Source organism: Corythoichthys intestinalis, chromosome 3 (assembly GCF_030265065.1).
Source record: "Corythoichthys intestinalis isolate RoL2023-P3 chromosome 3, ASM3026506v1, whole genome shotgun sequence".
Classification (NCBI taxonomy): Eukaryota; Metazoa; Chordata; class Actinopteri; order Syngnathiformes; family Syngnathidae; genus Corythoichthys; species Corythoichthys intestinalis.
In genome coordinates, this window is record NC_080397.1 from 33,351,085 (window position 1) to 33,378,556 (window position 27,472).

Here is a 27,472-nt window from a genome sequence, read left to right on the forward strand (position 1 = left end):
CCCCAAATTAAATTGTATCCTAAATGGGGCCCAGTCGGCAAATAGGCAAGGTGCCGCTTGGGAAAGGAAGGTGAAATTTGATTACAGGAATGAAGAGCGAGGAAGCGTCACTGAGCAGGACACCTGAGCCCCCCCTGTTCTAAATTACTACATAGCCCAAGAGGGAGGGAGTAACCGAATTATGTTGATACACAGTTACAATGGTGTTGTTTGTGTGGTTACAAAGGTTGGAAGAATAGCAGGCCAACTTTTCGGATATTGTAACTCAACAATACAACTTACACTGCAAAAAAAAGGATTGAGGCTGCATTTTTACTTCTAAAAGGAGTTTATAGTGATTTGTATTTTGGTAGCTATTATAAATAGGAATGTTCCGATCACATATTTTTGCACCTGAGTTCGAGTCACCTGATTTTGAGAATCTGCCGATACCGAGTCCTGATATATGGCGGAAAACACAGACAAGACAAAGGCAAGACTGAAAATGCAGTTTCTGCTCTTGCACCCCTCTTTAACAAAAAATGCTGTATTTTTTTAAACCAAAGAACTGTTGTGTTTGATAGAACAATATGTTTAAATGGTGCCATAGCAGATTCATGGCACATTAAGTCCCCAAACTATTTTTAATTTGTCCGTTTCACGCTGGAAACCCCCGTTTACAGACGTGGCGCAACCGCTTTTGTTTCAACCTAGCCATAAAAAGAAGGTAAGCAATCATATTTATTATTCGAAATGTCTGGGATTTTTAGCTTAGAATCATTTCATTGATGTCTAATTCTTCGTTAAAAAAAAAAAGACTTTAAAAAATTATTCACTTGCATATTTTAAAGTTTTGAACAAATTACGCCACAACGAAAAAATTAGCGTCTGTAAAAAAGTCACGGATATCTACCTCATAACTATCGCTTAATTGTATTTTTTTCGTTACTGTCACATTTTCCCCAATATTTTCAATGATCAGGCATGAAAATGGGTCAGGGGTTAAAAAGGTGAGAAGGGTGTGGAGGAAATATGTTCCAGTAGGCCTGTCCCAAACGACAAATTTTCTCCCGATTAGTCAGGTAACTATTTTTACAATTAGTCGACTAATTATCGCGTTAACGCGCGGTAATCAATTTTTTAAATTAATCACGTTAAAATATTTGACGCAATTAACGCACATGTCCCGCTCAGACAGTATTCTGCCTTTTGGTATGTTTTACAGCGAGGTTTTTTGTGCTGTCTAACAGCGAACTCTTGTGGTCGCTTTGCGACATGGTTTATTGCTTTCTTGCCAGTTCAATATGGCTGCACGACATCTCGGGCTGACGCCTACGTTGTAATGTTGTGCTTATATGATCCTTGGACAAGATTTGTCCGTATGTAGGGTTGTTGTAAAGAATGTACATATTATGTTAGTAAGCAATATGTTATATTTTTTGTATGAGACGCTTTTTGTTTATGTTTAGTGAACCTGTATAGCGTGCTAAGCTAACGTTGTTGCTAATGCAATGCTTGTGTACTTTTTTTGTAGTTTCACTACGGTCTAAAGAGGACAGTGGTTTGAGGCCATTTTATTAATAAATCAGATGAAAAAGGAAGAAGTCTGATTATTAAGGCGTCGTTCACGAGCTGTCTAGCTTTGGAAAAAGTAGATGCTTTGGAGTGAGGACAGCATAGACAGATTTAAATGACAGTAGAGTGAAATGCCCAGTACAGTCCTTATGTACCGTATATTGAATGTATATATCCATCTTGTGTCTTATCTTTCCATTCCAACAAATTATTTTACAGAATATATATATAATTTACAGAAAAATATGGCATATTTTATAGATGGTTTGAATTGCGATTGTGATTAATTAATTTTTAAGCTGTAATTAACTCGATCAAAAATTTTAATCGTTTGACAGCCCTAATATATGTGTATATATATATATACGTATATATATATACACATATATACATATATATATACATATATATATATATACGTATATATATATACACATATATACATATATATATACATATATATATATACATATATATATACATATATATATATACATATATACATATATACATATATACATATATATATACATACATATATATATATATACATACATATATATATATATACATATATATATATAAACATATATATATATATACATATATACATATATACATATATATATATATATACATATATACATATATATATATACATATATACATATATATATATATATACATATATATATATATACATATATACATATATATATACATATATACATATATATATATATATATATATATATATATATATATATATATATATATATATATATATATATATATATATATTAGGGCTGTCAAACGATTAAAATTTTTAATCGAGTTAATTACAGCTTAAAAATTAATTAATCGTAATTAATCGCAATTAATCGCAATTCAAACCATCTATAAAATATGCCATATTTTTCTGTAAATTATTGTTGGAATGGGAAGATAAGACAAGATGGATATATACATTCAACATACGGTACATAAGGACTGTATTTGTTTATTATAACAATAAATCAACAAGATGGCATTAACATTATTAACATTCTGTTATAGTGATCCATGGATAGAAAGACTTGTAGTTCTTAAAAGATGAATATTAGTACAAGTTACAGAAATGTTATATTTAAATGCCTCTTAATGTTCTCGTTTTAATCAAATTTGTAAAATGTTCAATCAAAAAATAAACTAGTAGCCCTATTCTGTCCTCAATGTGTGTGAGTACACAAATTGACAGATAGCGGACATAAGTTCCAAAAAAAAAAAAATCAGACGGTGTGGCAAAGTTGCATGGGCTTTATTGAAGTCATCTCTTTTTGACAGGAGCACGTTTCTTGTATTTTTGTAAAACTGAAAATAACAAGGCAATGTGTCAATAACTTGCATAAATCACAAAATAACATAAAATGTACACACACGTGTCCATTTGAGCAGTAGCACTAGCCAATTAGCTCACAAGCATCTAACAATGTAACTGCATTTCACTATATATGTGAACAAATTCAAATACACATCATCAATAACTATCTAATGCTCATGAATATAAACAAAGGAGGAATATAACTCACAAGCGATGCATGTATTAGACACAAACAGTGTGATGGGGCTATGAGAACTGCCATTGAATACTGGATGCGGACGTTAGCTGGTCTGAATAGCACTGTCTATTAGTGTGAGTTCGCGTCGACATATAATCACGTCAGAAAAGCGCGCCGAAACCCAAATAATCAGCTGCACTGAATCGCCAGCAGAGGGCAACATTACGCCACATAACATATGCAAGTCACACCCAAGTGCCAGCAGAGGGCGGAAAAACTCCATAAAAGACAATTAACAAGTTGGCCTTTCACTGTACTGACATTTAAATCTGTCTGAGCGGGCCTAGTGCGTTAATTGCGTCAAATATTTTAACGTGATTAATTAAAAAAATTAATTAACGCCCGTTAACGCGATAATTTTGACAGCCCTAACACACACATATATATATATATATATGTGTGTGTGTGTGTGTGTGTGTGTGTGCATATGTGTGTGTGTGTGTATATATACACATATGTATATATACATATATATATATTTTTTATAATTTAGCAATGCAATTTTTGTTGACGCTTATTAATTCACAAAAACATTTTGGAACACTTTGATTCTTTATTAAAGTGTAAATAAACATGTAAATAACAATAATTAATCACACATGAACAATGAGGTCAAATGCTGAAGCATTTACTAGTGCGAAAGAATGGAATGTAAACAGATTCAGAACACTGACTTCGCCTTCCCAACATTATTCAAAACAATTCTTATAAAAAAAAATGTCTAGCATTATTATTAGAGTATACTAGTACTACTATATGTAATAGTATTATAATAATTTATAATATTAAAAGTTCCGGCGTTAGCTACCAGGCTATTTACCAGGCTGTTTACAGTACTTCCTCTTCCACTATTTCCGGGAGTGTTGCAGAGTATAAAATGTATATATTTTTGTTTCTTTTGGCAATGCCATTGTATTTCTGGATTATTTTGTTACATTTTAGTCCTTAAAGTGCCTGTGACAGGATAAAAATGTCTTAAATAACATTATTCTGTGAATTAAAATCATATTTTGAGACAATTTGACTATATACAACAATTTGGCAAAGCGCAGATGACGAGAAATTTGTCTTTTAATCTGCTGTTTAGCCCCCCTGTCATTATAGCGCTCCAGCGTCCCCAGCGGGGTGAAGACGTCGGCAAAGTAATGATTTTAGCTGATTTAGAATTCAGCCCATAGGGGGAAGATTCAGAATGAGGAAAATGGGACAGAGAGCAGCAAAATGTAATCGCTGTTTTAATCTCTCTACTCCAATATTTTTACAGGATATTCTTTTTATCCATGTATTTTTCTCCAATTGCTAAATAAATGGTATGGTCATGACAAATAACAGAAATAACAGACAATAACATAAATAATCTTGTGCTAAATGGAATATGAAATATTCATTCATTCATGCCGCTTTTCCTCACGAGGGTCGCGGAGGTGCTGGAGCCTATCCCAGCTAACTACGGGCAGTAGGCAGGGGATACCCTGAACTGGTTGCCAGCCAATCGCAGGGCACAAGGAGACATACAACCATTCACGCACATACTCATACCTACGGACAATTTAGAGTGTTCAATCAGCCTACCATGCATGTTTTTGGGATGTGGGAAGAAACCGGAGTTCCCGGAGGAAACCCACGCAGGCACGGGGAGAACATGCAAACTCCACACAGGAAGACCGAAGCACCGGATTGAACCCTTGATCTCAGAACTGTGAGGCGGACGTGCTAACCACTCAGCCACCGTGCCGCCGGAATATGAAATATTAAAAATGCATTTATTCAGTATGACAGGGCAAAATTACTGCATAATTATCAAAACTGCCGACTTCTTGAACCTGGCTGGATTGGCCAGGCCCCGGCGGCAAGCAAGTTACAGCTCGTCGTTCTGCCGCGGCCCCGGCGGGCAGGCAGTGCTCGTTGCCGGGGAATGAAAAAACAGCGCATTCTCAGTGGACAAACCATCCAAAGTCAAAACGGGGATCTGCTCGGGGCCAAAGCAAGGAAAGCTCTCTGTGGGCAAGCACACAAAGAGGACCAAGGGGTATGGAAGTCTACACAATCGAGTACCGAAGACTAGAGCGGGGGGCCACCCGGGGCCAAGCCGAGGAAAGCACTCTGTAGGCGTGCACACCTCTATCGGCCGGCGACCATGGTGTGCGACAAGCTGCTGGTCGTCGGCCGAGTGGCCTTCTCGGTGGACTGGGAATATTGTCACCCAATAAATGCAAGCCGCTTCCTTATTAAAACGTTTGCCGTTATCCCAGTATTTGACATAAAATAAAACACGAAGCTTACTCACTTCCTTGTCGTCCATCCAATGATTCCTCGGTTGTCGGACTTGTTTTGCCCATCGCGGTGGACAAGGGTCTTTTGGAAAACAAAAAAAGCTTCACACAACTCTCCCTGGTGTAGCAACAAAAGCCTGCAGCACATTGGGCTGGCGTGACGCAAAAAATAAACAAATTTATCAGTAAAATCAGTTGATCCGTGGTAGAACCCGCAGTCCTTCTGCATGCAATAATGATGGCTGTATTGTGAGGAGGTAACTCGGCTGACGTCACATTCGCCTTCTTCAACCCCAGACTCGAGCCAGAAGTCACTCATTTTCATGGCGCGGGATGCAAAAAATTGAATAAATATATCGATCGCTTCCACACACATTCAAGCAGTCCGTTTCATTCAGGAGCATAAAATACTAAGGGTGTCAACAATAATCGATGCGGCGATGCATCCCGATGCGGAGCAGGGACGATTCGATTCGATGCGGGCAACACGCTGAATCGATTCAGCGCATTTTAAAATATATAAGTACGTTCAAAAATCTTCCCTGCGCAATTCCGGTGATGCAATGGATTTGGTTTCCCCATTTGTATTTTTATTCTCATGTTTACCTGTAGAGAGAGCTACTTTACATTCAAAGCAAGCCCGTAGAGGTTAGATCGGGCCTAAAAAAATTCCAGCCCAACCCGACACGGCCCGTTGGTATTGAAGCCCGACCGGCCAGATCAATTAACTATAGATTTGCATGCCCGAGCCGAGTGATGCGGAAAAAAAAACAAAAAACGCAGCAGCAGCAGCAATTTATTTTCATTTCTTCAAGTTTTCTTACTGTTTAAATAGTCTACATATTTTTATAAGAGTTATAAAAGCCTTTACACAACGAAATAATGCTGGGAAAGTTTAATATAAAAAAAAACACGGTTTTGCAGACACACAGAGGAGAAGATTCGAAAGGATCACATTTTCCTTTGTGTGCATAAATAAAAGTGTCTTTCCTAACAAATTCTCAGTTGGCAGACAAAAACGCAAGTTTACTCAATATTTAAATAGTCTACATATTTCTAAGAGATTTATAAAAGCATTTACTCAACAAAATAACGCTGGGAAAGTTTAATATTTAAAAAAAAAAACACGGTTTTACAGACACACAGAGGAGAAGATTCGAAAGGATCACATTTGCCTTTGTGTGCATAAATAAAAGTGTCTTTTGTAACGAATTCTCAGTTGGCAGGAAAAAAAAACGCAAGTTTACTCAATATTTAAATAGTCTACATATTTTTGTGAAATTTATAGAAGCATTTACACAACGAAATAACGCTGGGAAAGTTTGATTTAAAAAAAAAAAAAAAAAAAAACACGGTTTTTCAGACACACAGAGGAGAAGATTCAAAAGGATCACATTTGCCTTTGTGTGCGTAAATAAAAGTGTCTTTCGTAACGAATTCTCAGTTGGCAGGAAAAAAACGCAAGTTTACTCAATATTTAAATAGTCTACATATTTTTATGAGAATTATAAAAGCATTCACACAACGAAATAACGGGAGGAGAAGAAGAAAAAGAGGGCTGTGCGCAGCCCTCTGCGCATTTTTTTTTTTTTTTTTTAAATAATTTATTAGTCCGGCGCGGCGGCCCAACCCGACCCACCGAAACGTGAATGCTTAACATTTCGGGTCAGGTCGGGTTCGGGCACAAGATCTAACCTCTACGCAGGGGGGACGAGGAGCCCAAATCCGCTTCCTTACCAGAGTAACGTCACAGACAAGCGCAGTTGTAATCGAGAGAGCAGAGAGATAGGACATAACATAACAATGGCTGAAACGGAGAAAGAGGGAGCGAGAAATATTATAGATATAAGATAGGCTAGGCCTACATTTTACTTTTGTTCTACATTGCAATTTAGTTGATGTTTTGTTTGCAACTGAACTGATCCCTGGATTGATATTGCGATAAAGATGCTGCTGCACTACAATATTTTCTTTGTCGTTTTCTTTAATATTTACTTGAATATTTTTATTGATGGGTCGTTGTGACTAAAATACAGTGACTGTTATTACTGATTTTGCACAGGAGTTCAGATGTTGCACTGTGTGAAAGGCTGCTACTGTGTGTAAAAAAAAAAAAAAAAAAAAAAAAAAAAAAAGAGAAAGCCCTGGTCTCATTCAAAGCACTAATTAAATGCTGTGATCTGATTTTTTTTTTTAAAGATATATATGAAAGTATACTATTTTCATTTGACTTCAACCAGGAGTGACACAAGAGCCAATAAAAAGTTGTTTAATGTCTGTCCGCTTGTGTTGGCTCATGATTCACGAAAAATATGCTTTGCTTTAGAATTTTAATGCATCCCAGGCTTTAATGCATCGCAATGCATAGCCGAATCGAACCGAATCGAATCGTGACCCTCTGAATCGAATCGAATTGTGGCCTTCCGAATCGTAATCGAATCGAATCGTGAGGGCGGTGTCGATGCACACCTCTATAAAATACCGCGTATAATATGAAATAAACATGCTTTTTTGTGTCACAGGCACTTCAAAGAATACGAAAACTTTTTTTTTTTTTTTTTAATTAAAAGCCCGATCCTTATTACCCGATTCTGATCCTCTGAAAAACAGCCTGATTACCGATCACCTGATCAAATTGGGGGCATCTCTATCTATAAATTGTGTAATATACTGTAAAAGTAGTCAGAAAGGAGTTAAAGGCTGAAAGCTATCGCAAAAGCAATTTGCAGAAAACAGGACCCATAACAACACCAAGCACCTATGTACAAATACAGAATATCAAAACCTCAGTAAGCCCCACTCACCATCACAACAAGGAGCAGCCAGGAAACCGGGGAAAGTTAGCATGTGCACATAAGCACACAAGTGAGGGCCTGCAGTGGCAGGTTCTAGTACAGGTTGCTATGGCGACCACATTTGGGCCTAGTAAAGGTATTTCCTGGATCCCATATGTCTGACAGGCCCTTAATCCCAGCAGGAAAAGGGGCCAGGGGGTAGGATCAACTTTCTCCTCAGAAACACAACTGAAGGATCCAAAGCATAAGAGACTTTTATGGTGATCCAACCTGGATACAGGCCTAAACATAAGGAAACCCTTTTGCTCTGTGTGAGGGCCATTCAGTGATTCTAATCCTACCCACAAAACGGAGATGCCACTGATAAAGATGTGTCAACACCCCATCGGTTAATCTTACTCCAGACATCATAAAATGTTCTGAAAAGCTGTTTTTAAAAAGTGTTTTTATTGTGCACCAGAGTCCAGGGTGTGCTTGAGGACAAACTGCAATGAGTGCGAGACAATGCATACAAAAACTAGTAGAAATATCATCCAAACAAGTATGAACAAAACAATCATTGTGTAGAAATTTCATGAAGAATTAGTTTCCAACTCCTGCCCTAAGCAAAGTATAACCCTTAGTGAACATTTCTGGATGTTTGATCTCGGTGAAGCCTCCTGCTGATATGATTGGATTACACTGGATTAAAGATCCTCAACGCATATCTGTATTTTTCCTCCAACTCTTTGGGGAGACAATGATTGACATGATTTAAAATCAGTCTAATAACAGATATACTTAAAGGAATTTACGTGGAGTGGTAAGCACGCTGAGACGCTTACAATGAGGGGTACAAAAAAGCTCACTGGTGTGAAAGGAAGAGTTGGCGCCAGTCATTGGAACACACTTTGGCTACGCAATAGGAAGCAATACGCTGCATGAATGACTTCTGGGATTTCCTGCTCCCACTGAAGTGATGGCTAAATGCAGCAAAATCTAGCGGCTGGTCAGGGCTCTCTAGTTGTACTTTGTTTAAGCAAACACAAGAGATTCAAAAGGTGGGCAATGTGTAGAAGGGATTGCTTGGAGACAAAAGGCAGGACATGCAGGAAACAAGAATAGCACAATAGCCATTAGCAAGTCCACAAAAATTCAACAAGAAATTGTTTCTTCTGAAAGCACTCCAGTGGCTGACCCTTTCACTGCTAAATGAGCTGCTGACAATTAGCATGGATTAACAGTTGGGAGCGACAAGGATTTCAGAGCAAGAATAAGTTAAATTTTAAACTCTTCTACTGTCATTCAAATGAGATGAATAACATTTAGCTTCAAGCCACAACTTTAAATTGGCAACTGAAGAAAAATAGGACTACGACGATTAAATGAATGGAGTGCTTGTTTCCTTTCTCGAATTTTTACCACTCTACTTTAAAATGAAGAAATCGAAACCATCAGCAGTTCACTACAAATCCCTATGCCAAAAGGTATTCATATAGTGCTAAAGATCTTTCAACGAAGTCTGGAGAATATTTTTCTGAAAGTCACAATACAATGTTACATTGCTCTTGTCATCAAGGGTGAGGTTGGTGTCCTAAAAAAACCTTTAGAAAAATTTTCACTGATTATTAATTTAATTTTCAATATGAGACTACTATACGGTTAGTGGCCAGCTTTGCTGGCGCTTGAGCAACTGTGAGAAACGGAAAACCATTCACAGATGGGGAGTATGCCACAGCATTCATGCTTGATGTTGCCAATGAACTTTTTGATGACTTTTCAGATAAAGACAAGATAATTAAACGGATAAAAGACATGCCTCTCTCGGCAAGAACTGTTCAAGATCGTACCATCATGATGTCAAATCAAATTGAGGCTACGCAAGTGAAGGACATCAATGCGGCACTGTTTTTTTCTCTCGCTTTAGATGAGTCAACAGACGTAAGCAAAAGGGACAGCAAGAGGGGAGGATTTATTCAAGTCCTTTACTGAGTTTGCAATAGAAAAAATATACCAATAGATACATTTGTTTCAGTGTGCACTAGGAGTGTGACAAAATATCGAAATGGTGATATATCGTGATACTTTGTATCTCAAAAGGTTATCCATATGCTCCTGCCAAGAATCGAGATATCGTTTAAAAAAGGTGTCAATGTCTAAAAAAATAAAATAAAAATGAACCAACAAGTTGCTACCAAAATCCTCCACCATAATAGTGTCTCAGTTAACTCTAAGGCTGCATTGACTCTGCTCGACGCCCAATCCATTTAGACTGGGAACGTTCGTTCATTCGAAACCAGAGCATTCACAATCATTCTGTCCGATTTTCAGGGCATTTACAGGTCACTTGCTGTTCATTTTAGGGCATTTACAGGTAATTTTCTGAATCACTGCCTATTCATTTGGGTGATTCCCAGGTCATTTCCTGTTCTGTAACTCAAAATAAACAGGAAGAGACTCCTAAAATACCCCAAAATCAACAGGAAGTAACTGAAAATCAACAGATAAATGACTTTAAATGGCCCAAAATTACCTCATTGCCTGGCATTGGCTGCCACCGACCGCCATAGACGTTCAATCCGTTTGAAGTGGGAGGGATTGCAGCGAATTCGTTCATTCACTGCCACCCTCCCAGTTCAAACGGATTGGACGTCTACTAGTAATAAACTCATCCCAATTCACAGCAGAAGCTTGTTTTTCTGTTTATTAGTTTTATGTAGAATATCCTACCTAGAATTATTTCCTGACCAATGTATCGATAATCGTTGTATCGTCATATCGTCAGATCATCGTTATCGTGAGCTTTGTATCGCAAATCGTATCGTATCGTGAGGTACCAAGAGGTTCCCACTCCTAGTGCGCACTGATGGTGCTCCGTGCATGGTGGGGAAAAACAGAGGATTCGTGGCGCCTCTTCGTGAACATGAAGAGACGCATCCTAAGTGACATGAATGCCATGAATAACAATTGTGGTCCAAGCCCCCGCAACCCTCCCCATACAGTTGTCATAAAGCGTTTATGTCGCCTTATAGTCCAAATTTCACATTTCTACCAGCTTTAAAAACAGGTTTATCTTGATGGTGAAATTGGGCAGTTTATAATAGTGTCAATGTAAACTGCTCATTTCTGAAACCAGAGGAGCCAGGCCCAGTGGCCAACGTCTGCCACAGCAGACTTTTTCAGACACTTTCGAGGCTTCATTATGAAACACTGGGAGGTTGGGCCTTGGTGCACATACTGTACCTGTACACAACCAATAAACCAGGGGTGGCAAACACAAAAATCCCAATACTATATTATCTCAATATGTTGCCACTGACATTACAGAAGAACATAACTCATAATATTCCTCTCAGTGCACCTTTTAAACATCACATAAAAAGAGAAATAAGGCCAAATTCTACAAAAAATAAATTTTGGCAAAAATAGCAACTGAAACTTTTGAAAAATGTCCCAACCAAGCCAGTTTCTGATTATCTGGGATCACCAAATGTTATGTGGCCTTGGAGGGAAATAATTTATTTAATTTGTTCTGACAAAAGTATTTTCCTTTATGAGCAACATACAACGTGAATTTTAAAAACAAATTATAAAAACATCTGTACGATGCTAGTTAACAATTTCCATAATTTCCACAAGTTTGTTCCCTGTTCAAGACAAAAGGAATGAAACCAAATGCTTGTTCTGTGATTGTTTGTCGACAGCTGAAGTCATCTGTCACCCAGCAGGGAAGTGAGGAAAAGTGAAGCATTCCCAAGATGTAGTCAGTGGGGGAGCAAGACGAAAAGCACAGAGATGCATAGATAATACCTGGCCATATGTTGGATAAGAACTGGGAAGTGTCTCATACTCCCCCACACAAATAATAATGTGCAAATATAGCTATCCTTGAAGACAATCATTTTCCATAACCCTTATGTTTAACTGCGGGTCAGAGAAGCACAAAATAGCTTTTCTGTCAGCATGAAGGCTACATGAAATATTGAAAAATAGGTCTCTTCGCGAGGGGAACCATAGGACTCGTCCACACTAAAACCTCGATGTTTAGTTCCTGAAATGCTGTTATGTCTCCACTTCCAAATTTGGTCACGCTGGCAAGCGGGGTGCCAGCTCATTTGTGCATTGCCGCTGCTGCTACTACTCTGAAAAGACCTTTACTGGAGAAAAAGAGAAGAAATCCTTGATAGTGGGGCTGCCCTGAGATACAGATGGGACTCATTTACTTTAGCCTGTCCCACCATTTGCTAAAATGCATCCTTTACAAATGTATTTTAGGGCACCTCTTGCTTCATTATTCCAATTATAAGTTGAGGTGATATCCCTCTGTCAATTCCCACATCCATCTATGGTGCGTCAACATCCAAAACCTTCGACCCACAAGTTAGCTAGCTATTACGGAAATGACACCTTTCCAAAAGACACATATTACAATTTCTGTTTCACCACATCACCTTATTTCCTACTACTTGCGAGTGGTTTTAACAAGAGGTCGACCGATATGGGATTTTCAAATGCCGATATCTAAAAAAAGTTTTCAGCCGATTGCTGATATCTAAAACCGATTTAGTAAGCCGATATTTTAGGCCAAAATACAATCTTTTTTTTTTTTAGCACGCAAGTTATGAAAACCAATTAAAAAAAAAAAAATGCTTAACCCTTTAACACCTAAGCCTATTTTGGCCGAATTTGCATGCATTTGATGTTCCCTTCATATTTCAAAGAAAAAATTGTTTACATTGGCCAAGTTGGGTCCCTTTTTTCAGGACACCTTGAACTTCATGTCTAAACTGTTGTTTTCTTCACTGACCAATTATCATCCACATTTTGGACCCAAAAAGACAAAAAAATCCCGAAATCTTTTTTCAAAATTTTTAATGTTGATGTGCCATTGACAACCAAACATGCTCGACCAACCGTTTTGAAGCTTGATAATATTTATTCAACTTGTTAGGATAAACATTCAATTGAAAAAAATAAGATTGAATAGTTTTATGTTGACAATTCAACACAAACAGCAGGTATGGTCATAGGCGTTTTTGGCCTTTACACATACTACGGTCAAAACAAATTATATACTGTGCAAAATAGTGACGGAAAAAAATTATATATATCATCTAACACAAAAATGGTTTGGAGGATATCTCTTTGTGAAGTTAGGTGTTGTACCCATCACCTTATTAAAAGTATATACGTACATGCAATCAATCTTCTTGAACACACATCTACATAAAAATTGACAAGATTATAGTGAAGAAAAAATATGAATAACTTTGGAAAAAAGTATTTTAAGAAATATTGACAAGTAGTTCAGTTCAATTCAAAATTTTAAGGCATGCAACACAATAAAGTTTTTTTTTTTTTGCGCACTCAATAAAGCTTCTTGAACAGGTCACGGAGCTGCGTCACACACAACGTCACACAGCCTACTCTTTCGCCATTTGCAGCTTTGCGCGCTGCTGTCACTTCTACTCGCCGAGACGCCGACTCATCCCAAGAAAACAATGACAAATACGGCTCACCTTCTTCCTTGAGTTAATGAAATAATGCATTAGCTTGCGGTAAATGTAATTTTAGATTAATTCTGCACATTTCAAAGTCGTTCGCTCAAACCAACCATTGCGGCCGTTGCTTGCTTCGCATGCCTCCCTTTCAATAGTTGGTGCCTCGCTCAGAAATGTATTAAAAATGATAACATTCGGTTCGTCTTTCTTGACATCACAACGGCTTTTGGGATAGGTAGTTTTTGTGCTGCTTTCGGTTTTGAAAAAGGACAAGAAATGATGGAAATATGGAGATGGATACATGGTCCATGCAGCGTTTTAATGCATATTTATGAGTGCAATAAAACTATAAAACTCAAATGACATTATCTCCCGTTTTTCTTGGCCGATTGACTTCAAATAAAAACTGGTGTGGACATCAACTTCCGCACTTTCAAACGAGACCAACCAGCGGCACGTGGGTGACGTAATTACACCGTGACGAAGCTTCAAAGATGATATGCGTAAACACGTCGCTGCCGAAACGTTCGGTGTTAAAGGGTTTAAAAACAGCTTGAAATTACAATGACGACATGAGACTTAAAGGATTACCGTATTGGCCCGAATATAAAACCGTGTTTTTTTGCATTGAAATAAGACTGAAAAAGAAGGGGTCGTCTTATATTTGCGGTCTAGACATTATACCCATTCACAACGTTAGATGGCGCCAGGTATCATTGAAGCAATGTTCTGTCATGAGAGATCTCAGCTACTCTCCCCATTCACGACGCTAGATGGTGCCAGATATCATTGAAGCGATGTTCTGTCATGACAGATCTCAGCTACTCTCAAGTTGAACCAGTGTGCATTATTTTATTGCATTGTTTTTCCTCATTCAGATTTGTTTCAAGACTACAGTTACAGTTAGACTTCACTTTGATGGTTAATGCAGTTATTGCAATTTTGTTTGTTTTATTACGATAGATTGGTTTATTTACATTTCAAAAACCAGAAGCCATTCATTTACGAATGTGATTGCACTTCAGTTTACATATTTAAATTTTCAGATATTAAGATTTGAATGAGGCAAAATGACATGCTTTTTCTCTCAAATATGTTGTTATAATCATTTGTTTCGGATGTAATGTAATTATTTTCTGTATAAAAATTGATTTGGGGTTCAAAAAGTCTTTTTTCAAACTTGAGTCTTGAAAAAGAGGGGGTCGTCTTTAAATCAGGGCCGTCTTATATTCGGGCCAATACGTTATAATAATAATAACAATAATATAATAATAATATCATTATTAATTAAAATAAATAATGTAACAACTGCATTTCTGTGTAGGTTACATGTCTTCCTCTGTTTGGTGTACACTGCTATTTCCGATTATTTTGAATACATCCCGCATCGCATGGTTGGAGTGACCATGATGGAATTGGTGCTGGAATTCCCAGCACGCCTTGTGATTGCCTTTTGTAAAAAGTTATTAATAATTATGTGAAATATTGTTAATCAAAGAAACTAAATATGGAAACCACAAATGTCTTAGAACAATGATAATTAGGAAAATAAAGTTCACATGCAAAATAATGACACCGCCTTTGAGCACAACCATTGTGCGACAAACCTGACGCCACTCGCGCCACATGCGCTTATACACTCAAAATAGGTAAAAGTTAATTCAGAAAATAAACAGTTTCTGTGCCTGTGCAGTATGTCTGTCTGTCTTTCTTTCTTTCTCTGACTCAGACAAAGTCTGCTTCACATTTCTGGTCCATTAAAACTTGTTTCTCCAATGGACACGCACATTACAGTGGGTAGCGTGTCGAGTAAGCGGGATAATCTGAAATACTCGCATTTGATTTGCTAAAATAGTACGTACTAGCATTTAAAATGTCTGGCAACAGTTATTTTGCCAACTTCCTGGAAATATTGGCTTCTTTTGAAGTTTTTCACGACTATTATACATGACAAAAATGAAATACAATTTGTTTCTTTCCTTTTCTTCGATTATTTCCGCTGGAATGCACTTGATCAAAACCTTGTCTTTTGCTTTAAAGCTCCATAAATGGAGGACTCTCTTGCAACAAAGGGCAGCCTTAACTAAATATGGTGTGCATGTGTGTCAAATGAATTCCAGTTCAAATGACAACGCTTTGCTTATCAACGGGCTATTTATCAAGAGAAAAGATAAAGAAGACTTAAGAGTTCACTTCAATCAGCTCTAAAAATACAAGAACTAAAGTAGAGTAAAAGAAGAAGTTTATCTCATAAACTTACCTTCATCAGGAATTGCAGGGCGGCACTGTGTCCTTAAAACCTGGGCAAGGAAAGCCAGTAACAAAAGTACACTTGGCCTCATCAGCATCCTGTTGAGGGAGCTATAATTGTTGGCTTTTCTGTGACTGGAACTCCATTCAGAACTTTGGAGGATCAGCAGTGGGTCATTTGCAAATTTGAACTGTGGAGAAAACAAGCACAATTTTAACTGTCTGTCTGGTTTCTGAAAACAACAACCCATCCAAGAGCAAACGTGTAAAAGCACAAGTAATGAAAGTAAATGAAAAATAGACTAATTAAAAACAAGGACACTGTAATAATAAAGTTAATGACTGCAAACTTCAGAGAGGTACTTTAAGTACCTTGTTATTCATAAACACTGACGAGAAATGCAAGCACTTTTAGCGCAGGCCAAAATGACGTAGCTTGACAGAAGAAGCTAGTCTCTGATCAAAACATTTGAATAATTGTTGAAGATCTTTTTTTTTTCTTCCTAACCCTAACCCTTTTTTCAAGCTTGTCTTTTTCTTACAAATACACCAAGCAAAAAGGAGTCCTGTGACTGACCCACACACGTGCACATCTGTTTGCATCATCACCCCCAAGCATCTGGCCTCAGAGATTAACACTTGCCCCTACCCCCCTTGAGGAATCTGTTAAAGACCAAAAAAACTACATCGTGTTAGGTGACACCGTTGTAGAGAGACATCATTTCCACACTTGAAGATCTATCACCTAACATTTGGTTTTGGGCCAAGAGCCTCAACAACCATTTGCTCCAATACACTACATGGACAGACTTGTGGGTTTGTCTGCCACACACACACATACACGCACATTACGTATTTTGCGTGGCTGTCTGACTACTGCAGAAAGCTTCAAGATTAGTTTTAATTAATTTTGCTATGAGAACTTCTTTTAGTCAGTAGTAAAATCACAAATGTCACATATGAGTCAAAGCCCTAATTGGTTTTATTTGTTTACTCAGATCAAAGTTCTCTTGCAGCTGTGGTTTCGTTTAGGAATTAATCACCAGTGAGTGTTATTTTTTTCAAAAGGTACTCTTGGCCCCCTTAAACCCATTCATTTTCACTTTCCGAGAACACCAAGTTGGACCACGGGGATCCAAGGGTGACGAAGAGGCTTGGTCATCGCGGTTTCGTAAGAAGTGACTCATTCTTTGGGATGACTCCAAAAAAGTGCTCCTGCGGCAAGACAGCGCGTTCCCTGGCACCTTGGCCACCAGTCAGCGAGGAGGAAGATGATGCATGTTCAAAGTGTGACACAGACCTCTGTCATCGCTAGCTCCCATGAGTGTGGAAGTCAAACTAGAGTGTTTGACTACGCATATATTCAGCGTTGACACTGTCACTTGGTTTGCAAAGACCAGACTGAATGTGATCTGACTTAAACAATTTATTCATAGACCATTAATAGATTTAATGTACTGTGAATCTGAAAATGGCTCATTAAATCAGACATGGATCATTGGACCGCTTTGCCAATAGCTGGAGAACTGGAGCAATAGGTGGTACGTAATTCACAGTAGTTTTACAGAATTAATGCAACAAATGTACTTGATGGTGTCATTGTTACCACTATGCGTTAGCCTGCTAACAAGACAATAGTGTGCATATATACCCTAAAAGTAAATAGAAAAAGTAAGCTATTAGTATTAAATGCTTAAACGTTATTCTGTTAAACCTAAAATGATTTATACTCCTATAGTTAAATGGGCATCATCTGGCTTGAAATGACACAAAAAATGTGAAATGAAAAGACTGCAAGAAAATGTAATTCTGAGCTTGACTCTTCCAGATACAGGTCATAATGGTCATGGTATATGAGTAAACATTTCTGTGATTTTGCTTAAAATTGTAAAGAATATTGCAATTGGAAATTGTATAGAACACATCTATCTTGAGTCCACAAAGTATCAGAAATAACCTGCACCATAATTGCTTATTGCCATCCAGCCAAAAAAATACCTCCAATCCCTAATAGCGTACCGCAAGAATGCTATTCTTAGACCGTGACGTCGCCATTTTAACGCGGAAGTTGGTCATTATAGACATGCCCTCGCATACAATCCATGTTATTTCTGCTTGTTTTCTCCGGCAATCTTTCAAAAAAGAACATGCCGATCAAACACTGCTGCTATGGAACTTGTAAAAACGACTAGATTTTTACGACATATGAAGGATGTTTTCTTCATACGTTTCCAGAAACCAAAAACTTGGAGGAAAAAAATGTGAAGACTGAATCAACTTGGGCGGCACGGTGGCTGAGTGGTTAGCACGTCTGCCTCACAGTTCTGAGATCAAGGGTTCAATCCCGGGCTTCGGCCTTCCTGTGTGGAGTTTGCATGTTCTCCCCGTGCCTGCGTGGGTTTCCTCCGGGAACTCCGGTTTCCTCCCACATCCCAAAAACATGCATGGTAGGCTGATTGAACACTCTAAATTGTCCGTAGGTGTGAGTGTGTGCGTGAATGGTTGTGTGTCTCCTTGTGCCCTGCGATTGGCTGGCAACCAATTCAGGGTGTCCCCTGCCTACTGCCCGAAGTTAGCTGGGATAGGCTCCAGCACCTCCGCGACCCTCGTGAGGAATAAGCGGCATGGAAAATGAATGAATGAATGAATGAATCAACTTGCGCGGACGTCCAAAAGACCAGTTAAACACCAGCAAGGTGAAGCCATTCACATTTCATATGCAGTAAACATTTTGTGGGGGGCGATGGTGCTAAAAAGGACGAAGAGGTAAGCCATTTTGAAATGTTTACTTATTTTTTAGCGTGGCGTTTTGCCGTGCAGCTTCTGTCTGACAATGAATGACCTGAAAAAAATTAAAGCGGTATCTGACTGCTACTGTTACCTTTTCTGTTGTAAAAAAACAACTTCAATCGGGGGGAAGTAAATAAATTATAGAATTAAGATTTGTTACTAATTAAAAAATTAAAAGTGTTTGTGGGCTCTCGCTGAGTAGCATTTGCGATCGCTACACAAAATAATAGCATAATAGCAATCTAAATTACCCCCAAGAACGGTCAGAGATGTAAGACAACCAAGTTTATAATATATAAGAAAGACAGGGCATATGGTGGTAAAGGATAGATTGTTGAAACAGGAGAATGTCATTGTCAGTGGCGTAAGGCAATGCACACAAGAAAAAGGTGTCGATTAAAAAGCTAACTCTGGATCAGGTCGGCTCTTTTTCCCGTCTTTTTCAGCCCTCGACACACAAGCCATCACTTTAACCCAGTGCTTCTCAATTATTTTCTGTTACGCCCCCCCAAGGAAGACGTAAATTTTTCACGCCCCCCCCCAACTCTCTGCTGCCACTGTAAATAGTATCATTTGTCTATAATATTACTGATATAAGTACGCCTCAGCCTAACATTGTGTCCTTTTTTTCTATTAAAGAAAAAAGTAACATAGATCAACTTATAATAAAGTATAACTTTTTTAACATTGTTTTGTTTGTAACAGAAAAGACTTAACGCGCATCAATTTGCCTGAATTAAAAAAAAAAAGTCACATCCAAACTGTAAAAATACACTCAAGGTACATTTTTGACCATTTGATACTGAAAAATAAAATGTAATAAAATCAGTAAATAATAAAAAGTTCAAATTGATTAGAAATGGTTACTCTGGAGGACAATATGCCAAAAAATGTGACCAAATAAACAAAACTGAATAGAAGAAAAAAAGTGTATTTGGACAGAAGGACAGTTTTTTTTCGCTGCTCACAGTATCACCACAGTGCTCACAGGTTTACTGATATAACACTGACAAAGCGGGACGATTGTGACAATTGGCAATATTCGGCATGTTTTCGCTGAAAAACAATCAAGCGGCTTATCAATGAGATTGAGGTCTAATGTCTTTAAGTGGCGTCTTAATTGATTTGGCTTCAGACTGTCCGCTATAATCATTTTTTGACTCGGTAAACAGTGGTCTTTCCTCATCTCCCACTATATTAAAAGTCAAAGCCAAAAGGCAAACGGCCCGAAAAAAGCGCATTCTCGGCGGCCGAGGGAGAACCGTAGGTGAGGGCGGTCGTCATGACGATCCCAAGCCGAAAACGGCACTCCTCGGGCGGACACGAGAGAACCGGAGAAGACAGTGGGTCGCTGCGTGAACCCGGCCGGAAAACTGCTTTCGAACAGCGCACCGCTCTTCATATCACTTTTCTGTGTGCTGTGCTCTTGCTTAGTTCAAAAATACTGCGCGCACTCTGAAAATGAGAGCGCCACTGCCACCCACTGAGTGGATGTGCAAGTATACTTTATTCTAGTACGGCAAAAAAAAAACAAAAAAAAAAACAAAACAAAAAAACATGTTCCCCGAGGTCACATGCGCCACCCCTGGCATTGCTCTGCACCCCCCTGGGGGGGCGCGCCCCACTATTTGAGAAGTACTGCTTTAACCGAACATGTATGTTCTTCCACATTTTTACCTGTGAATTTGGCACCAGGGACATTATTCTAAGACAGAATTGGTAGGTTTAGATCAGCAAACATCTTGTTTGTACAGTATTTCCATGCATTTACTACTAGGGACAAACGGGAGGTTGACCCGCCTAGCAGCAATTGCTAACATCATGAATATTAATGAGCAAAAGTGACGTGTAACTTGCGGTACGCCATTCAGTAGCCACTTCTCAGTTGAACAACAGCATATTAAACTATTTCACCAAGGCTAAGGGTGTATACTAAACTTTCACCCTACAGACTGGCAATTTAGAGATGTGGTTCACCACCTGCATTCCAAGAGATTACACTTAAACGTAAAAACAATCAATGTCAAGCTGCTTCACACATTGCCATTTGGTTCACATGCATATCCAAAATGCCTTTGACTGTGAGCATTGTGCATAGTGTTTACATTTCCACATGGGATGGGAATCTGGGAAATAATATTTCATAAAAAGACCACGGAACAAGTGGTAAGCACATCCACCGCACAGATTTTGTTATGTTCAAATCCTAGTTCGGCCTTCATGAGGAGTTTGTATGTTCGTCTCCTGCTTGTGTGGTTTCTTCCCACATTCCAAAAACATGCATAGTAGGTTAATTAAAGACACTAAATTGTGCTTTGGTGAGTTTAAATTATGGTTTTCCGTCAACAATAAAAGTATATAAGTATATACACTATGTTGGGCTTGGCTAGATACCAGTACAAGGTGTAACCTGCCCTTCACCAAAAATTAACTGGGAAAGGCACCAACTCGCCCATTCAAAGCTAACCAACATGATATTCAAACCACATTCAAGTATGATGTCAGGAAATCTAAGGCATCAACAGAATTAGCCCCAGCTAACAAGGGTGTTTGGTCTTCTCTACAGCTTTCTGCAAGGGAAGTTATAATGGCATGAGAGAAGAAACTTTTATGTTGAGAGGACAAGGCAACGACAACCATAGAAGCAGAAATAGACCTTACAGCAACATAGGGGTGGTTGCTCAGTGTAATTAGTACTACAAGCATTAAATATCAATTATGTACACACATTGATTTTACCAAGCATGTGATAAAGTAAAAACATACGAGGATGCCCGGATACAGCTTTTTAGAGGCTGAAGGCCTCTCAAGTCCCTACTCTTGTTGTAGTTGTTGGTGTGTACAGTATCATTTTGAGCTATTCCTCCGTTATTCCTGGATGGATCACAATTAAATTTGGTAGGTATATGCATCGATCTTCGACGCTCGATACTTATATTTTGACAATCGAAAATAATACAACAATAATGGAGTAAACGACAATGCATTAAAGTGAGCCTAACAGGTACGTCTTTGAGAAATGATCTGCTTACAATTATTACAGGATACTCTTTTAGGTCTTCGGTTTATAAAGGGAAGTAGTCCCAACAGCAGACATTTAAAAAAATAAATAAATAAAAAATCAACTAGGTTTTATTTACAGCAGTCAAAAAGCATGACTGTGCTGAAAACTGGATCGGATGCGATCTTTTGAACAAATATGACACTGTCTGATAATCCAAAACTAACCGCATCGATCGCCAGTACCGATACAGAGTTTCAGATAAGGACAATACTATATCATACTGCCAGCCAATTACTTTCGCTCTCAGCCCTCCCAGTGAAAATGGATTGGATGCCATTGAAAAAATTTTGCTACAAAATAAATGTATAAAAATATGTTTGTTTGTTTGTTTGTTTTTTATTCCACAACCATCAATGTTGACTAATCAAGTTGTTCTCATTCACAAAAATGTTTGTAAAACCGCTGCAAGTGGTTAGTACATTTGTGACGAAATTGTAATAAATATCATCTTGCAAAATACATGTAAAGGAGAAGTCAACCAACGTCACAACACAGAAATGATTGTCTTAAGAATTTGGAACTTCCATGTTACAAAACTTTACAATGTTTCTAATCTGAACAAAACATTGCAAGCATTTGGATCAAGAAAAACTCACCAAGGAAAAACATATCTGACGAAAGAATACTTTCAGTTACATGGAATGTTATGAGGAGAGAAAATTGCCACCTGAGAAAATCATCTGTAGCAGCCTTTACACGTTTGTAAAACTCTATATAACTGCTCTCAGTCAGCCTTTTGACAGATTTCATGCGAGCCAATTCAAAATTGACATTCCTCAAGGATAACTTGACAGCATTTCCTTATGAGTAGCCAGAGTGGAATTTGTTTAAGCTCTCGAGGAGCCATTTGGCATGGTGGACAAAGAACTATAGAACATTAAGATGCAGTGTTGTAGAGGCATATTGCATCTACACAGTGTGTGGTGTTTGGGGGGGAAGGGGGGTTCCTGGGTGTTTTTTCCCCCTATACTGTGAAAAGCAAATAAATCTTACAAGAAAACAGAGAAGAAAATATTCCTAAAAACTGAGTAATTAATAATAATATTTACCTTTTCTTTATTGCAATCATAAAGCGACATGTCTGGAAGGTTTTGCAAATACTTTAGTATTAAAGTATTTACTTTAGTATTTAAGTATTTAGTATTAAAGTGTGACAAAATATCGAAATGGTTATGTGATATATATATATATATATATATATATATATATATATATATATATACTTTGTATCCCAAAAGGTTATCGATATGCTCCTGTCAAGAATCGAGATATTGTTTTAAAAATGTGTCTGTTTTTAAAATGAAAAAAAAAAAAAAAAGGACCATCAAGTTGCTACCAAAATCTTCCACCGTAATAGTGTCTCTGTTAACTCTAAGGCTGCCATTGACGGTGCTCGACGCCCAATCCATTTAGACTGGGAACGTTCGTTTATTCAAAGCTAGAGCAGTCACAGTCATTCAGTCCGATTTTCGGGGCATTTACAGGTCACTTGCTGCTCATTTTAGGGCATTTACAGGTCGTTTATGTTGAGTTTGCGTCACTGCCTATTTATTTGGGTGATTCCCAGGTCACTTCCTGTTCTGTAACTCAAAATAAACAGAAAGTGACCCATAAAATACCCCAAAATCAACAGGAAGTAACTGAAAACCAACAGGTAAAAGACCTTAAATGGCCCAAAATTACCTCATTGCCTGGCATTCGCTGCCACTGACGTCCATAGACGTTCAATCAGTTTGAAGTGGGAGGGATGGCAGCGAATGAACGAATGTTCATTCGCTGCCACCCTCCCAGTTCAAATGGATTGGACGTCTACAAGTGATAAACACACATCCGAAGGATGAAAATTGCGTTTTTCTGTTTATTAGTTGCTTGTAGAATATCCTAGAAAGATTTCTTGGCCAATGTATCGACAGTCGTTGTATCGCCATATCGTCAGATCATAGTTATCGTGAGCTTTGCATCGCAAATCGTATCGTATCGTGTGGTACCAAGAGGTTCCCACTCCTATTAAAGATGTATAAACGTAAACATTTCTCTTAAGGATCTCAAATACGTGTCCTAAGGGAAGAAAATGATTCATTTGTGCATTCCTTAAAGAGAGTTCCCTTATCAGTAGGATCTCAAATTGCAGCGGGAAACAATGCTGGCCCCACAGCACGTCAACACACAATAAAAACGTGTTTGGGGAATAAGAAAGAGAGAAGCTCACCTTACGGGCGGCCAGCCAGCGTTGGTCTACTGAGAACACTCCGGGACTGAGATTGGCTGCAGAAAAACTTCCTCAAAAACAGGAGTAATTCCAGTCACAATGAGGGAGCCGCAAGTGTAGAAGTTTAGCTAACAAACTCGATCATATTATCCCAAACTCGCAATGGGAAGAAAGCGCGCGTGCCAGATTAAATACCAAGGAGAAAGCGGAACAAAACTTCCGAGTGATGAAACAGATTTCGAATGATCTGGTGAAGAATGTGGGATGCACTCAGATTTTTCCACCCGCAAGTATTCTTTTAAAGTACTGCTAACACAAACAATGTTGGCCAACTTTACTGGTTCGATCCTCCATTGATCACAACTTCTTCACTCACGATGAATCGCGGTCCTTTCGCCTACGAAGAAAATACTCTTTTAGGCCACTAGTCCTTTACGTCGCTTGTTGTTTGTTTTATTCCTCACGAGAAAGGAAAGGAGCACGCCGGGGGCTTCTAAACAAGTTTTATGACTATTTCGATGGGAAGAAAAAGGTCCGTGAACTGGAATCCGTGCAACTCCAAACCTCCCCCTTAATTTTCTGACTCACACTAGATTTGCATCCTCTGAAGAGTTGACAAAATGCAATAGTGGTGACTTCCGGTCTGTGATTTGCAAATAAAAGACGTATGCGAATTTAGGAAAATCCATGAAACAATGTCGTGCAACGTCAGCTACCCTAAATCAGAGTCAATTGATTTACAGAATTGGTAACTATTTAGTCAATCCTGAAAATGCATGTTTTTTGATGTGGTAGGAAACTTAAGTATAAGTACCCAGAGAACCATAATATATGTACTAGGGCTACAGCCTCGAATATTTTAGTAATAGAATATTTTACTGCAAATTCAATCGAGTAATCAGATAAAACATTTTTTAAGGTAAAGAGCAATTATAAATGTACATGAGAAAACAAGACATTCCACCTCATATTGAACCATTTTAACACAATCACTGTCTTTATTTTAGATGTACGTTGCTGAAAACAGCCAACAATTGCATCTCAGATGTGACAAAAAAAAAAAAATCACTGCTTTGAAAAAAAAAACATTTCTCACCTAAAAATGTTATTACCAGTGTTGTTAATCTTACTTAAAAAAAGTAATTAATTACAGTTAGTGATGGGAATTCCGGCTCTCTTTAGAGAGCCAGTTCTTTTGGCTCGGCTCACTAAAAATAGCTTTTTGCACAATTCTTGCACTTAGATGCAAAACTGTCTATGGCATTTTAAATTTGTAGTCTGTGTTATTTTATTGTATGTGTATGAGTGGTTGTGTTATCTGTATTCTGTATGCTTACCTGCTGTAAGACAAGTTTCCCCTTCGTAGGGGACAATAAACTTAAACTGAACTGAATTTCGGCTCCCAAATGGCTCCTCAGTTTTTTTGTTGCTTAAAGTGCATGTGACACGAAAAAGCATGTTTATTTCATAATACGTATTTTATGCTCCTGAATGATATGGACCGCTTGGATGTGTGTGGAAGCGATCGCTATATTTATTATGTTTTTTGAATCCCGCGCCATGAAAATGAGTGACTTCCGGCTTCGGTCTTGCACTGAGGAGGAGGGCGCTGTGACGTGTACGGGTGAAGGCGTCCTCTTCACTATACAGCGTACTGTTGTGTAAGAGGACTAAGGATTCATCTGATTTTTCGGATTAATACGTTTATTTTTCGCATCACGCCAGCTAAACGGCTGCAGAAAAATCTTGCTGTATGAGGGAGAGGCGTGTGCGCCTTTTAGGAGTTTCAAAAGGTTCCCATTCACCGTGGATATTGGCCAAAACAAGCCCTACTACTGTGGGACCATTGGACTTACGAGGAAGTGAGTAAACATTTTGTTTTGTATTATGTCAAATACGAATCCAGCGATTACAAAGTAAACACTACAAACTTTCTTTAAATAAAGGACTACTTACGTTTGATCATTGATTGGCATGTAAAAAGCTCTCCTCGTGCACATTAGCTGCACAACAACTGCAGCCGCCCTCCTCCGGGGGACGAGCTGTAAATTGCTCTTCGCCGGGCGGTTTGCCGTTCCGCGAAGACAATCGACAACCCAGTCGTCATGTCAAATAATCCGGGCTAGTTATTTGTGATTTTCCGCTTCGAAGACTTTGAAACATCACTCGGTTCGGGTTAGCATGTCGGCTAGCTGTCATGCCTCTTGGTTTGTTTACATTCTCCGAAGCCGGGGAAGGGAAATGACATATGTCCGATTTAGGTGTCATAAAATATCGTTCGGGAGGTGCGACAGTAAAGGTGAAGTCGACAGTTTTGACCATTATGGAGTAGTTTTGCCATGTCGTCCTGAATAAGTGCATTTTTATTATTTCATATTCCATTTAGCACAAGACTGTTATTTGTCATGACCATGACATTTATTTAGCAGTTGGGGAAAATACTTGGATAAAAAGAATATCCTGTAAAAATATTGAAGTAAAGAGACAGAAACAATAAAATTTTGCAGATCTCTTCGTCGCGTTTTCCTCGTTCTGAATAATTCCCCCTCAATGGGCTGTATAGTAAAACCGATGAGCCCAGTCACCCGCTGACGTCATCCACCTGTTGGGGACGCTCGAGCCCTATAATGGTAGGGATGGCTAAACGGCAGATTAAAAGACTAATTTCTCGTCATCTGCACTTTGCTGAATTGTTGTATATAGTCGAATCGTCTCAAAATATGATTGTAATACACATAATAATGCTATTTAAGACCTTAAGACCTTTAAGACCAAAAATAATGTAAAATTATGTCTAAAACGAATTACTAATGTAAAAAATATACAGTATATAAAATATTTATTTTTTTAATATGGCTTTATTTATATTCTTCTGAACATACTCAACATGGAGTACAACATGGAGTGCTACAAAAAATAGATTATAAAGTACAAAAACAAAGACCTATCTCAAAACAAGGTCAACAAAAAGTTTCAATCTCTGATTATGTATATTTATAAGCTTTTACTATTTACAGTATGACAAAATAAGTAAGCTTTGATTACCACACAACAAATTATAAATTAAATTTTGTAAAACAAAAAGAAAAAAGCAGTATCCAGGTAAAAGTTTTAGTTTTAGTCTTTATCGAAGACTGGCATTAAGAAAAACCCTATTATAACCGTATATTATCTAAGTATACTGTATATATATATATATATATATATATATATATATATATATATATATATATATATATATATATATATATATATTAGGGCTGTCAAACGATTAAAAATTTTAATCGAGTTAATTACAGCTTAAAAATTAATTAATCGTAATTAATCGCAGTTAATCGCAATTCAAACCATCTATAAAATATGCCATATTTTTCTGTAAATGATATATATATTCTGTAAAATAAATTGTTGGAATGGAAAGATAAAACACAAGATGGATATATACATTCAACATACGGT

The 27,472-nt window shown here is 37.9% G+C and overlaps 1 protein-coding gene across 3 annotated transcripts in view; it reads right to left on the reverse strand.

Annotated features, from left to right (window-relative positions):
* fgfr1a (fibroblast growth factor receptor 1a) overlaps nt 1–24,610 on the reverse strand; it is a 47,855-nt gene extending 23,245 nt beyond the window's left edge. For 2 of the 3 annotated variants that reach the window (XM_057831617.1, XM_057831616.1), the window contains exons 1-2: nt 24,014–24,609; nt 15,961–16,141 (exon numbers count right to left, since the gene is read on the reverse strand). In XM_057831617.1, coding sequence (XP_057687600.1) covers nt 15,961–16,048 — 88 coding nt within the window. In that variant the 5' untranslated portion in view covers nt 16,049–16,141; nt 24,014–24,609. Of the gene's footprint in view, nt 1–15,960; nt 16,142–24,013 lie in introns of all 3 variants that reach the window. The other variant, XM_057831618.1, reaches the window with a different exon arrangement.
* Nucleotides 24,611–27,472: the final 2,862 nt, after the last annotated feature.